The sequence below is a fragment of the Ursus maritimus genome, unplaced genomic scaffold, assembly GCF_017311325.1.
Source record: "Ursus maritimus isolate PB19 unplaced genomic scaffold, ASM1731132v1 scaffold_4, whole genome shotgun sequence".
Lineage (NCBI taxonomy): Eukaryota > Metazoa > Chordata > Mammalia > Carnivora > Ursidae > Ursus > Ursus maritimus.
Genome location: NW_024426552.1, coordinates 68,259,898 through 68,274,613, shown reverse-complemented (window position 1 = coordinate 68,274,613; position 14,716 = coordinate 68,259,898). Strand labels below are relative to the sequence as shown.

At 46.2% G+C, this 14,716-nt stretch overlaps 1 protein-coding gene across 1 annotated transcript; it reads left to right on the top strand.

Moving 5' to 3' along the window:
• Positions 1–14,280: 14,280 nt before the first annotated feature.
• On the top strand, positions 14,281–14,716 carry LOC121100486 (activated RNA polymerase II transcriptional coactivator p15-like). The gene is given in 3 exon segments (XM_040621711.1): positions 14,281–14,470; positions 14,473–14,499; positions 14,502–14,716. Coding segments are annotated over 3 exon segments (306 nt in total). The 3' UTR covers positions 14,591–14,716.

The following is a 14,716-nucleotide window of genomic DNA, read 5'->3' as shown; positions in this document are numbered from 1 at the left end:
GGGAGGATGGAGGACCAGATAGAAATGAAATATGCATGCACATGTGCACACGCACACACACTCAACTAGAAAGGAATCTGTGCCAGTGTTGGCAAGTCTCAGAAACTGTCCCTTCAGCTTGGATAAACCTAACTATGGGCACCCTAGCTGGGATGAAGGGATGATGTAGGAGCGACAAGAGGAGATGGAGGTTTTGGACATTTGGAAGGAAAATCAGCACTGAGTGCAGAGAGGGAAAAGAGCCCACAGATCAGCATCTTTGCACTCTCTATGAGGCCCATGGGATGATCCCAACTGGAGATGCCACATTCCATGGAACCTCACCTGAAAAACACTTCCTAGCAAGGCAGGGAGATCCCAGGTTCTGGATGTATGAAGTGCTTTCTTCCAAACAGGGCCCAGGACTGTTTCTTCCTCCAGGCTCTTCCGTCGCTGGGCAGTAGAAGAAATCTGTGGTTGGAAGAGCTGGAGCCATAAAGCCTGTGTTCCCAAAAGCCAGCAGGTGGAACACCTTTTGGGCACCATTGAAGTCCTTTTGGCCTCGCTTCCTACTCCAGCCACTGCTACAGTGACCAGCTTTCCAGGAGTGACAGGGCAGTGCCTTGTCATGTTCCATTTGTTCTCTCCCAGGTTTTCCCTGATGCCAAGCCTTGGGATGCTTCTGAGAGCTGCTCTGCTCTCACACACCAGCAACAAAGAACTGAGAGAATTAGCACCCAGCGGAGCAACCCATAAACCACGAGAATGGGAGGTGAGGGACAGACACTTCCTATTTCATCCCCAGGACAGATCGTTCTCTGAAACACTTCATAAGGCTGTTTAGAAGGTCCCACGGGATCAAGGAACCAGCCAGCCTTAGTGAGGCCAACCGAATAATGCGTCTTTGTGAAGGCTCTGCCTTATTCTCTGTGTCACTTCCCTTTTCCCTCACCCCTGCTCCTTGGAATTCTGTTCCCAAGTAAATTATTCAGTTTCTGCTTTCAGAGAAACTAAGCTAAAACAGAACCATTGGTGGATAACTGGGCTCTGACAGGGCCTCTTTTGCTATAAGCATTTACTTAGAAACCAGTGTTCGGATGAGCAAAAGCCTGGAGGGAGGCAGGAACAGGGATAATGGGTCATACCATTTAGTTGGAACATAGAAATGAGGAAGGGGACTAACAGGAGATAGAGCCAGAAATGTGCCTCGGGGCCCTGCTGTGGAGAACTTTGCAGCCATATGTGGGAGGTTAGCCTTTGTTTTGGAGACAAGGGGAAGCCAGTGATGGTTTTGAGAGAGGAATAGGCAACACCTGAGCTCTGCTCTGAGCAGTACAAGGTGGGCAGAGACCAGTCAGGGGAGACCCTGGGGCAAGACGACCAGTTAGGAAGCTATGACCTGGGACTTTGGCAGTGGGACTATTGGAGGAAGAGACATGAACCATGTGGTGAAGTAGAAGTAGAAAGACTTGGCACCTTGCAGAGGAAGGCCAGGGGCAAAGAGAACTAAAAGAAGATCCTGAGGCCCGGAGTGCAGGAAGCTGAAGGGCAGGGATCTATTCACAGAACAGGAGGAGGTGGAGGTCTGAGAGGGAAGGTAGGCGATGGGCTCAGCAGACCCCAAAGCCCCCTGGCGTCACCCTCCCGGAGCTTTGAAATCCTCACACAAGGAAACTCCCAGGAGGCCAGTCCCAACCCACCAGAGGAAGCTCCCCCTGCTTCTCTTTTCACCCTGGGAAGACAAGTGGGTGGGCACGAGGCTACAGGGCTTAGACCAGGCCATTTGGGGACTTACAGGCAGTGACATGGTCCCCGGAAAGGAATATTGAGGAAGGAGGCTAAGATCACTTAGCCGAAGGGGTGCAAGGTTCTCACTGGCCGCTTTCAAGAAATGTTTGCTATATTCATTGTAACCACCACAAACAATGAATTCCATGAGCCAGATTTATGTTTTATAATCTGTATGGCTGATTTAAATGTGTTTACAACAAGTGCAGACTGCTGTTTTCCTCTGTTTGAGCCAACAATGAAGGACGCAGGATAGAAGCCAAGAGACAGGCACCCTGGGTCCAGTGCTGCGGCCCCAGCAGGCCCGTCGGGGGGCGGGGGAGGGGCAGGCAGGGAGGAGCTTCACCGGAGATGTCAGGCTCTCTTCTTGATTCCCTTCACGGAGATGGAGAGGGGCATCCCCGGGAGGCTGCTTTGGAGAAGCTGCTGGACCTAAGTGAGCAGGAAGAAAAGGCCTGTACCCTCTCCAGCTTCTTTGCATGGCCCCGAATAACAGCTAATGTCTGGTTGTACGTCGACCTTTTGCAACAGCTCCCCAAGGCAAGCTGTAGGACACAGGTGAGGACAGGGAAGAGGGAAGGAGGTGCTTCAGGTCACCCACGTAATAAGTGGTAGAGACAGGATTAGAACCCAGGTCTTTCTGGCTCCTGAGTCCATGCTCTTTCCATTGTACCATGCTGCCTTCCTTTCTGCCCAACGCTCACAATATACAAGTGGGGGCCAAGGCCTCTGCTGCAGCGCTGGGCAGAGAGCTCTGGACAAGTCAGGGCTGAAGTGAGGGCGCAGAAGAAAAACAGAGAAGGAAGGGTGATTTACAGATGATGCAGAGAGCAGCAAACCACAATCAGTGGGCCGTATCGGACTTCCTGCAGGTTCTTTGGTACCGATCACAAGTTAAGAATGTTTTTTACATTTTTAAGTGCTTGAAAAAAGTCAAAAGAATATTTCATGACACTTGAAAATTATATGAAATTCAAGTGTCAGTGTCCATGGTCAGGAAGCTTTGCTCCTAGCCCTAAAACCATGGTTGCCGTGGAGCTCTGCCCCAGGTCAGATCTCTTTACCTGCTTGGTGGTTGTTCCCTGACTTTGGGGCCTGGAGGCCAGGGAGGCAGGAGCAGGGTGTCGCCACCCCTTCTGGGGAACCTCTAGGGCACTCACTATGCTCTGCATCCAGCCTAGATGGCGTCTTGCAGGGCCTGGGGGCTTCTCCATCCTCAGCACCACCCGCAGCACCATCTTGGTATTCTGGGAAGCTGAGAAACACAAGGTGAAAGCTCGTGGCCTCATTCCTGACTCCCATAGCCCCTCCTGCTGCCTAACATCCTTAGCCCCTCTCTGTAGACTCCTGTGTTCCCTCAAAAGCCTACATGGGTCAGGTCAAGAAGCCTCTATATTGCTAGGGATGGAAGGGCAGTCAGGTGGAGCCCAATCACCCCACTTCCCACCGTGATCCCCCACCACCAGCAGCTTAACCGCTCCCTTTGGGGATCTGGGAAAGTAGCTCAGAGGGGGAAAGCAGGTGGTCAGGAGCCGTGGGGAAACAAAGCTGGAAGGAACGTGTGGGCACTTGTGATCTGAAATGGACAAAATGCAAGGATCTCAGGATTGTCAGGGGAGCCATCCAGTTCACATCCTGGCCTTGGCCTGAGGTGCATGGAGGGGGCTTGCCTCCTCACAGCATCCAGCTCTGCCGGGGGTGGGAAGGAGCTTGCGTGCGAGTTACCCGGGTCGCAGAGGGCACGGTGGTCTGGGCAGCAGTCTGATGCCACATGGCAGAATTCATCACAGTAGCAGCTTCCTCTCTTGCAGTGGTGATCTGTCCCAAGGCAGCAGAGGGGCTGGGGCTGGGAACAGCTGCCTGCAGAAAAAAGGACATTAAGAAGAGACAGCTGTAGGGGTGCCTGGGGGGCTCAGTCAGTTGAGCATCCGACTCTTGATTTCAGCTCAGGTCATGATCTCAGGGTCATGAGATGGAGCCCCGCGTTGGGCTCCTCACTGAGCAGGAAGTCCGCTGGGATTCTCTCTCCCTCTGCCCCTCCCCCTGCTCTCTCTCTCTCTCAAATAAATAAATCTTAAAAAAAAATTAACTCAAAATGGATCACAGACCTGAATGTAAGAGTGAAAACTATAAAACTCTTAGGCGAACATAGATGTAAATCATCATGGCCTTAAGTAATAGTTTCCCAGATATGACACCAAAAGCACAAGCGATGCAAGAAAAAATATACTGGACTTGATTGAAATTTGAAAGTTTTGTACATCTAACGACAGTATCAAGAAAGTGAAAAGACAATCCATGGAATGGGAGAAAATATCTGCAAATCACACATGTGATATGAGAATATGTAAAGAACACTTACAACTCAACAAAAAAAGACACATAACCCAATTTTAAATGGGCAAAGAATATATCCAAAGAAGACAATCCCAATACCCAAAAGGCACATGAAAGGATCTCAACAACATTGGTCATCAAGGATATGCGAATCAAAACCACAGTGAGACATCACTTCACACCCATTAGGAAGCAAGCGTTGGTGACAAAGTGGAGAAACTAGATCCTCACAGATCGCTGGTGGAACTGAAGAATGGTGCAGCTACTCTGAAAACCAGAGAAAAACAGTTTGGCAGTTCCTTAGAATGTCTAACATAGAGTGAAAACTGTATGAGGCAGCAATCCCATGTCTGGGTATCTACTTAAGAGAATTGGAAATACGTGTTCCCATGAAACCTTATACATGAATGTTCATAGGAGCTTTATTCATAAGAACCCAATGTGGAAACAAATCAAATGTCTGTCAACTGATGAATGGATGAAACAAACTATGGTCCACCTACACGATGGGATATTATTCAGCCATACAAAGGAATGAGGTACGGATACACGCTACAACGTGGATGAACCTAGAAAACATTATGCTGAGTGAAAGACGTCAGTCACAAATGGCCACATATTATATGATTCCATTGACACGAAATGTCTACAACGGGAGGTCCATGGAGACAGGAAGTAGATTAATGGTGCCGGGGGCCAGGTGGTATGGGGAACAGGGAGGGACTGCTAATGGGTACGGGGCCACTTTGGGGAGTGAAGAAATGTCCTGAAATTAGACAATGGTGTTGTTTGCACGACTCTGAATACACTAGAAACCACTGAAGTGCACACTTTAAAAAGGTGAATTTTATGTTAGTGCATTATATCTCAGGAAAGCTGTTATTAAAAGAGAAGCACAAGAGTGAGACTGAGAGAAAGAGAGAAGAACGAGAGGGAAAATAGGAGGAGGCTGGCAGGGGTGGGGCAGCAAGGAAGAAAGAGAAGCAATAGAGAAAACAACAGACCGAAGTGTGAGAAGAAGGACAGAGAAAAACCCCAGAGTTGGAGGAAGGTCTCCATGGTCCCTGTTGACAAAACAGTTTCATCAACCTTAATTCCGACCATTTTCTCAATGGCTCAATTCAATTATACCTGACCATTGCCTATCCACTACACAGTGAGAGGGCTTATCTTCTTTAAGGGAAAGGCAAAGAGCAAGGCATTGGCAGGCAGGGATGTGGCTCAGGTTATCTGGTGAGTCAGTGGCTCCGGTGGGAATGAGCCCCAGGAGTTCTCACACCCAGGATTCTCAATGCTGTTCTTTCTCTACTTTACCTTGACCTACCCAATCACCTCCTGTTAGGTTAGCACCTGCGTGGGGCTTTGTTTAGGGTTAAACTTGAGGGCCTTCCACAGGTTGACAAGATCAACAGGGAGCAGGCCCCTGAGAGGATGGGGGCTGGGTGTGGCCAACCCAACCTGTTATGGAAACAGGCGCCAGCAGGTGTCTGGTGAAAGGGGAGCAGTGTCCTGGGAGGTCAGACCTCTCAAGGTGATGGTGGGCTAGGCTGAGGGGGTGGTCTCTGAATTTGGCCCAGCTTCTGCCTCTTGTTGAGGTAGAAGCCTCCTGTAAATGATTAGTTCCCCTTCTCACATCATCCCCTCTTCCCGAGTGCCTGGTTCAGTGTCAGGCTGTCACCAATACCAAGGATGGATCAAAGAGGGCTGGAGGTGAAAAAAAGCCCCAGAGACTATCCAAACAAGAATTATAGCCCATTTCTGAGTCAGAAATCAATTCAGTGGTCATGACCAGCATTTATTTTAATAAGATGGAATAGAATGGAATGGAATGGAACAGAACAGAATAGGATAGAAAAATCCACATACATTATATACATATAAGATGTTTGGAGTTCTTTTTGAAATTTTTGTTTGTTTTTATATGCATGTATTACATACTGAATCACCACGTAAAGTATATTTATTAGTGTAGATTGTGGCCAGAAAAGTTTGAAAGCCACTGACCTATAAAAAGAAATTGTCCAAAGGTCATGCTTGAGTGGGTGACAGAGATGGGGGTAGAACCAGCAATCCTGACTTCTGCCCTGCTTTTCCCACCACACCATGCTTCTCGTTCGGAAAGCCTGCTGCGGCACTTGCTAGCAATCTCTGCCATTCTCTAAACACCTGCACGCTGCTGCTTCGGAGCCTTTGCTGAAGCTCTTTCCTCTGCGCAAAACGCCCTTCCCTCCCATAGCCACAAAAGAAAACATTCTTATCCTTCAAGGTCATGTCTAAATTCAACCTTCCCTGGGTTGCTAAGGAACAAGCTCATTATTCTGAAAATGAGAAATGAAGAATTAAACATTTATGCAGCCTTTCCATACAAACCAAGAAATTGACAAGGGAGAAGTCTTTATAGAAGGACTCCAGCTAATAAATGCAGAAGGACTGATAGAATTAGAAGGCCAGCATTTGGCAACCCCTAATTTAAAAAAAAATGGATCTAAGCAACAATCGTCACTGGGGTTAAAGCCATTAGAGAGAGGTTGAGGGGGGATGTTTAGAATGACCTACAGCAGACGCATCTGGCTGATCAAGGCGAACACAGTGAAGTGGGGCCACGAGACTGCGGGTCTCGTTCAGGATGCAATAGGAAGCACACAGCCCCACGTAAGGTGTATTCTTGACAGACGATATGAACCTTAATTACCAGGTTTCAGGAAATGCAGGGGCCAGAGACACATCCACATAGGTTCAACCCGATGAATCCAGAGTGTAGGACATTCTATAGGACAAATGACCTGGTTTCTTCAATAAAAACCAGCATAAAAAAAGGAAAAAGGGACTGATAGCTTTGAAGAGGCTTAAGAAATATACCAGTTAGGGGGCGCCTGGGTGGCACAGTGGTTAAGCGTCTGCCTTCGGCTCAGGGCGTGATCCCGGCGTTGTGGGATCGAGCCCCACATCAGGCTCCTCCGCTATGAGCCTGCTTCTTCCTCTCCCACTTCCCCTGCTTGTGTTCCCTCTCTCGTTGGCTGTCTCTATCTCTGCTGAATAAATAAATAAAATCTTTAAAAAAAAAAAAAAGAAATACACCAGTTAAATGTAATGTGTGGATCTTGTTTGGATCCTGATGGAATAAGCCAAATGCAAAAAGGTCTTTTTGAGAATTGGAGAAATATGAATAGATATTAAATGGTAGTAAGTGGGGTGTCTGGGTGGTTCAGTCAGTTAAACAGCTGCCTTCCGCTCAGGTCATGATCCTGGGGTCCTGGAATAGAGCCCCGCATTGGGCTCCCTGCTCAACGAGAGTCTGCTTCTCCCTCTGCCTGTGCTGCTCCCCTTGATTGTGCTTTCGCTCTCTCTCCTGCTCTCTGTCAAATAAATAAACAAAATCTTTTTTAAAAAACGGTGGTAAGTAATTCAATTATTTCAGCTTTTATAAGGTATTGTGGTTATATTTTTATATGGTGGATAAGAATTTTGGCAAAATGTTGATTAGTCAATAAGAACATTGGGTTTATTATACTATTCTCTCTTTTTGTGTGTGTATGAGAATTTCCATAATAAAAATATTTTAAAATAAATTTGACCTATTCTGAGAGGCCTTCCTACATTCCCCCAACTGGAAGGGAAGGAATTAATTACATTTATTGGTATTAACTTGTTCCTTTTATTCTTGAAACCTATTGATTTTAGCTTTTGACACAGCATTGATCCCTGTCTGTTATTACAGCCTTCTTTCTGGAGGTGTGTATCTGCCTTTCCTACCAGCTCATCCAAGGTAAGAAATGCATCATTGTAGTACTGGTGTCCAATAATTTATTTTTTTCTAAGATTTTACTTATTTATTCGTCAGAGAGAGAGAGAGCACAAACAGGGGGAGTGGCAGGTAGAGGGAGAAAGAGGCTCCCTGCGGAGCAAGGAGACCAAAGTGGGACTTGATCCCAAGACCCTGGGATCATGATCTGAGCCAAAGGCAGCTGATTAACCGAATGAGCCACCAAGGCATCCCTGGTGTCCAATAATTTTAATTTAATTTAGTTTAAAAGATCTGAATTGAACTTGGGCTCCCACAGTGTCCAAGGTCAGGAGACAGTTATAGCTCGTAAGCAGTCTGACTGGTTCTATCATAACAATGACAGTATAATAAGAGACCAAGTACCCATTCATTCATTCATTCATTCATCCATCTATTTTATTCTATTGAGTGACTCTCTGAGCCAGGTACCATGGTGGATCATGGACATATATTCTCGTGCCCTGCCCCATGAGACCATGCAAAAAAACATCTTCCAGGATCTCAGTCTAGTGAACCGTGTCATCAAACTCTGAGTCACCAGAACATCGCCATGCTGTACAATTAGTGCTGTACCACAGGCAAGAGGAGAGAGCCATGGGATTTGGTGGAAGAGCAGAGACCCATCAGGAAAGGGCTTCCTATTGAGAAGGCAATAGTTCAAGTGACTCTGACCATCCTGTGGGCTTCAGACCAAGAGGCTAGTGAGAGTGACAGGCTGTGGGGCCCAGACAGGAGTGGGTGAAGAGCCTAATAATAGAACCCGCTAAGAGTTTGTGTACTCCTGAAACATACCTGACAATTCTATAGAGAAGAGAGCAAGGGTGCTGAGGAAGGGTGTAGAAAGGGGACGCTGGGCAGCCTCTCTCTCCCCTCTACGGTTCCCAGTGATCCTGTTCCAGCCCCAAACTTGCAAATCCCTCTCAGCAAAACTGAAGCCCTGCCCTTCCCCAGAAGTCCTTCCCACAAAGCAATTTTATGACCTCTCTGTTGTTAATGCTTAGCACGCCCCTAGAGGCTCCCTTTCCCACAAAAAGGATTCCTACCAATAGCATTTAGTTTTCTCACAAAAGACATTCTAGTAAATACAACTTTTTCATCCCATCCCATTTCCAGGGATATTTTAGCAAAGCAAATCAGTTGGTGCCTGGCAGTTGCCCCTTGAGTCTGCCTATTTCTAGATCTAGGCTTGTTACAGCACCTCCCCTCTTGTCTCCCCCACGGTGCACATCCTAGAGCCCCATGCTGCCTCTTCTCACAGGAACCTCTTTTGGACACTCTTCTGGACTCCCCAACCAAAACAGACCTTCCCAAGCTAATCACCCGAGGACATCTTATGTGTATGAAGGTGGATGGATGCCCAGAGAAGCTACATTAAGCACAAGTAGGTGCTGAGTAAATGAATTATTTAATTAATGAATTCATGAACATTAGCCCCCAGGAGGTGAATCATGCCAGGAACAAAAATTATTGAATGAATGAATGAATGAATGAATGAATGGAAGAGACTAGAGGCCAGGTTCCTTTGACCTGCTAGCCTGGCTCCTCACCTGTCTCCTGGTTTGGGGCCACAGGGCTCAGCCACAGCAGGAGGAGAACCAGACACATCGTTGCAGGCATTGAGCGGAGACAGAGTGTTTCAAGGACCAAGGCCGGGGCTTTTAATACGCACCCATTCCCGGAAGCTCATTTGGTGTCTGCATCCCTGGGGAGGGGCCAGCTCACACCTGGGCAGCCACTGGCAGAAGGCAGGGGTGTGGCACCAAAACAGTGGCAAAGGTGTCCCTCCTGCTTGGAATAGTTCGTACAAGCAGAGGTAACACAGGCAAGAAAAAAAATTATTTTTCCCATCTCCTGGGGGTTCCAGACCTGTGGGAGGAGAAGAATCAGAGAAAACAGAATGATATTGTTGTCAGGAATTTTGGGGATCATTAATCTGAATCACACACCCCCTCCCCCCATTTTATAGATAAGGATACTGAGGCCCAGAGAAGGCAAGAAGCACCACAAGTTCACACAGCTCAGTTATCGTAGAGCTGAGGTGAGAACCTTGACCTCCTGGCTCCTGGTCTAGTGTTCTTTCAGCCAGACTATAGTGGAGGTATTCCGAGATGCCCCCTGGGAGGTCCCATCAGCCAGGAGCATCAGCTGAGGAGCTCTACTGCTCAGAGTTGGTATAAGTTGTCTACACTGCAGCGCTACTAGAATGCTGACAGAACAGAAGGTTGGGGCTAAAATTCGAAATTTAAGTGATGCCTGGGTGGCTCAGTCAGTTAAGTGGCCGACTCTTGATTTCGACTCAGGTCATGATCTCAGGGTTGTGAGATCGGCTCTGTGTCAAGTTCCGAGCGAGCTCAGCACTGACTCTGCTTGGGATTCTCTCTGCCCCTCTCCCTCCGCCCCTCTTCCCACTCACGCACTACCCTCCTCCAAAACAAAACAAAACAAAACAAAACAAAACAAAACAAAACAAAACAACACAACACAACACAACACAACACAACACAACACAACAGGAGAAGGTTGAGGAATAGAGATTCAAGGGGACTATCTACTACAGGAAAATGGGAAAAGTTAGTTGACCCAATAGGCCCGCTGGGAATGCCTCACTGCAGTCCGGAATGAGTTACCACCCTTGGCCCAACCAGATTTCTGTTGAATCCTTGCAAATGGCCCAGGGTCTGCGGTAAGAGCCAGTGAGTGCCTAAGACAGACTGAACAACCGTGCCTCACCCTGTCACACTTCCACTATAGGGACAGGAAAGATTACATCTCACTTTCCAAACCTCCCTTCCCTTGGTCATCAGTGATACAGTTCTGGCCGGTAAAACACAGATGGAAATATACTGGAGAACTTCCGGAACCTAGCTTTCTTACAAAAGGGACAGGAGAGCTTGCTGGCACTCCCCATCTCCCTTCTTCCTGTCCCCGGTGGCATGTGATGCCCGGAGCCGGGATGGCATTCCACGGCCATGAGGCAACAGTTGCACGAGGATGAAAAGGCAACACTTTGTGGATGGAAGAAGCCTGGGCCCCAGAGATATCACTGACAGCTGAGCCAGAGTCAGCCATTGCCTCCCTCGGGGCTTCTTGAGATTTGAGGACAATAAATCTCCATTTGTTTGTTGTTCTTCCCTGGGGTTTCTGTAACATGTACATGAAAGCATAACCATGTGGTGGTCATCTTTGGAAGCACCCAGACCAGGCTGGAAAACCAGCGCTCAGGGAAGGCCTGGTGGAGACTGCACTTGGTGGGGGTTGGATACAATGACAGGCAGAAGTTCCTTCCATCTTAGAGATTCTGGACACTGTGAAATGGGGAATATTCTTTCCCCTTCTAACAGCTTCTGAATAGTTGCTGCTGGGGACATGTGTCTCGGGACACAGGGAAAGACTCAAGGGTTCTCAGGACTATAAATGCTTTCTGTCACTTTGTCATATCCTTAAAACTCATCAATTGATTTAATAGTACCATTTAAACAACTATACTAAGTCAACACTGGGGATTCAACAATGAACAAGGCAGACGCAGTTCTGCCTTCAAGAAGCTTCAGTCTAGTGGTAAGAGACATGCAAATGGGCAATTACAATACAACATTACAATGAGAGGGAGAAGCAGAGGAGGGGGACCTAACGGGGGCCTGGGAAGTGGGGGTGGAAGGGAGTGTGCTGCAAAGACTCTCTCAGGATACTGCTTATGCCAAAACTTAGAAGAGGGGTAGGATATATCCAGGTGGAGCACTGAACAGCAAGGGAGAACGTTCTAAGAGGGAACGACGTGTGTAGAAGAGTTCATGCTATATAATTAATTCTTATCATTCATTTCAATCACTATATAGAATGGCATTATGAGAGGAATGTAACATAGTACAGCCACTGTGCAAAACAGTAGTGTGGTTCTTTAAAAAATAAAGAAAGAATTGCCATATGATGCAATTTCACTTTTAAGTATATACCAAAAGAACGGAAAGCAGGACTCAAACAGATATTTGTACAATAATGCTCATAACAGTATCATTCACAGTAGCCAAATTTCCATCAATAGTGAGTTGGTAAACAAAATGTGCTGTAAGCAGCACACAGTGGCATATTATTCAGTCTTAAAAGGATGGAAATTCTGATACATACTACAGCGTGGATGAACCTTGAAAACACCATGCTAGTAGGGAAATACAAATCAAAACCACAAGGAGATACCACCTTACACCAGTCAGAATGGCCAAAATTAACGACTCAGGAAATGACAGATGTTGGCGAGGATGTGGAGAAAGGGGAACCCTCTTGCACTGTTGGTGGGAAGGCAAGCTGGAGCAGACACTCTGGAAAACAGTATGGAGGTTCCTCAAAAAGTTGAAAATAGAGCTACCCTACAACTGAGCAATTGCACTACTAAGTATTTACCCCAAAGACACAAACACAGTGATCTGAAGGGACACCTGCACCCCAATGTTTATAGCAGCGATGTCCACAATAGCCACACTGTGGCAAGAGCCCAGATGTCCATCGACGGATGAATGGATAAACAAGATGTGGTATACATACACAATGGAATACTACTCAGCCGTCAAAAAATGAAATCTTGCCATTTGCAACAATGTGGATGGAACTGGAGGGTATTATCCTAAGTGAAATAGGTCAATCAGAGAAAGATGATTACATGATTTCAATCATATGTGGAATTTAAAAGACAAAACAGAGGAGCCTGGGGGAAGGGAAGGAAAAATAAAACAAGACAAAATTAGAGAGGGAGACAAACCATGAGACTCTTAATCATAGGAAACAAACTGAGGGTTGCTGAGGAGAGAGGGGTGGGGGAATGGGGTAACTGGGTGATGGACATGAAGGAGGGCATGTGATGACATGAGCACTGGGTGTTATATAAGACTGATGAATCAGTGACCTCTACCTCTGAAACTAATAATACACTATATGTTCATTGAATTTAAATAAAAAAATAAAAGATATGACAACTAAAAGAAAGAAGACATCATGCTAAATGAAAGAACCACATACAAAAAAGCAAATATTGCATGACTCCACTTACACGAGGTACAAGGAATGGTTAAGTTAATAGAGAAAGAAGGTGGAGCCACAGTTATGAGGGGCTGGGGGCGGGGTAACAGAGAGCTACTGTTTAACAGGTACAGGGTTTCAGTATGGTGCAATGACAAAGTTCTGGAAATGGATAGTGGTGATGGTTCCAGAACAACGTGAATATACTTAGCGCAGGGAATATAGTCAAATATGTTGTATGGCAACAGACGGTGACTGCACTTAACTGTGGTGAGCATCTTGTAATGTATATACATGTGGAATCATTACGTCGTAAGCCTGAAACCAGTATGATACTGTATGCCAACCATACTTCAATTAAAAAACAAAAAATATGATAGAATGTTTATGTTATGTATTTGCTATCACAATAAAAATCTATTGCATTATGAGGGTTTTTTTTAAAGGATTTTATTTATTTATTTGAGAGAGAGAGAGTGCACAGGGGAAAGGGCAGAGGGAGAGGGAGAGAGAGCATCTCAAGCAGACTCATGCTGAGCACAGAGCCCAACATGGGACTCCATCCCACGACCTCATTATCACGACCCCAGCCAAAACCAAGAGTCAGACACTTAACTGAGCCACCCACATGCCCCTGCATTACCAGTTTTCAACATTTAGCCATTCTCTTGTGGATGGACATTTATGCTGATTCCAGTTCTCCATAATTATACACCATGATGCTATAAACATTCCTGAACATTTCCCCTCCTCCACCATCTAGAAATGGAATTGTTCAGTCATAGCTTGTACACATCCGCAATACCCAAGTGCGATCAAAGATCCTGCAAGTGCTTATAGGGATCTATCTTCCCACAGGCAGTGCAGAAGGGTTTCTTGTTGTTCCATATTTTCATCAACACTTGATATTCTCACTTCCCCTTCCCCAACCCGATGGGTGTGACATCATAACTAATTCTAGCTTTAATTTGCATTTCCATGATTACTACTAAGTTTGAGATTACTGACCATCTTCCAATTGCTTATTTGTAGCCTTTGCTCATTTTTATCACTTTGTTGTTATGAGTTTATATGAAGTTACCTTTTTCTTACTGAGAGTAAAACACTCCTTTATAAATTCCCGTCACTACCCCGCAGCAGGTTACATGTGTTGTAAATATCTTCCTCCCGGTGTCTGGCTTGCCTTTTCCTCTTGTTTCTTTGCCGTGTAGAAGCTCTGTATTTTAATTTAAGGCAAATCTATCAGTCTTTTCTTTTGTGGCTTTTGCTTTCTGTGAATTATTTTAAGAAATCTTTGTCTAGGGGGCTCCCGTCGCTTCGGGGTCTCCTCTGTTAGCTGTGAGCGAGCGCGCAGAAGGCAGCTCGGAGGCAAGTGGGGGGCAATGCCCAAATCAAAGGACCCTGCTCCTTCAAGCTCTTCTGGCAGTGATTCTGACGGTGAGGTGAACCAAAAGTTAAAGAGGAAAAAGCAAGTTACTCCAGAAAAGCCCATGAAGAAGCAAAACAGTGGTGAGACTTCCAGAGCCGTGTCATCCCCTTTCAGAGGGGAAGTCCTGACTGATAGGAGAGACTATTGATGGATCCAGCAGGTGAAAAGAAACCGGAAGAAAAGGTATTTCTTTAAATCCCGAGCAATGGAGCCGGCTGAAGGAGCAGACTCCTGACGTTGATGATGCAGTAAGAAAACTATAACGTTAGTCACATAAAACCAATGCTGTTCTATTGTTTTAATGTCTTTCAACATTGCCTTTTGCTTTCAAAACGTTGTTTTCCACGCTGTTGTATGTTTGGATTGCAGAACAATCTGTAAGATGAAGA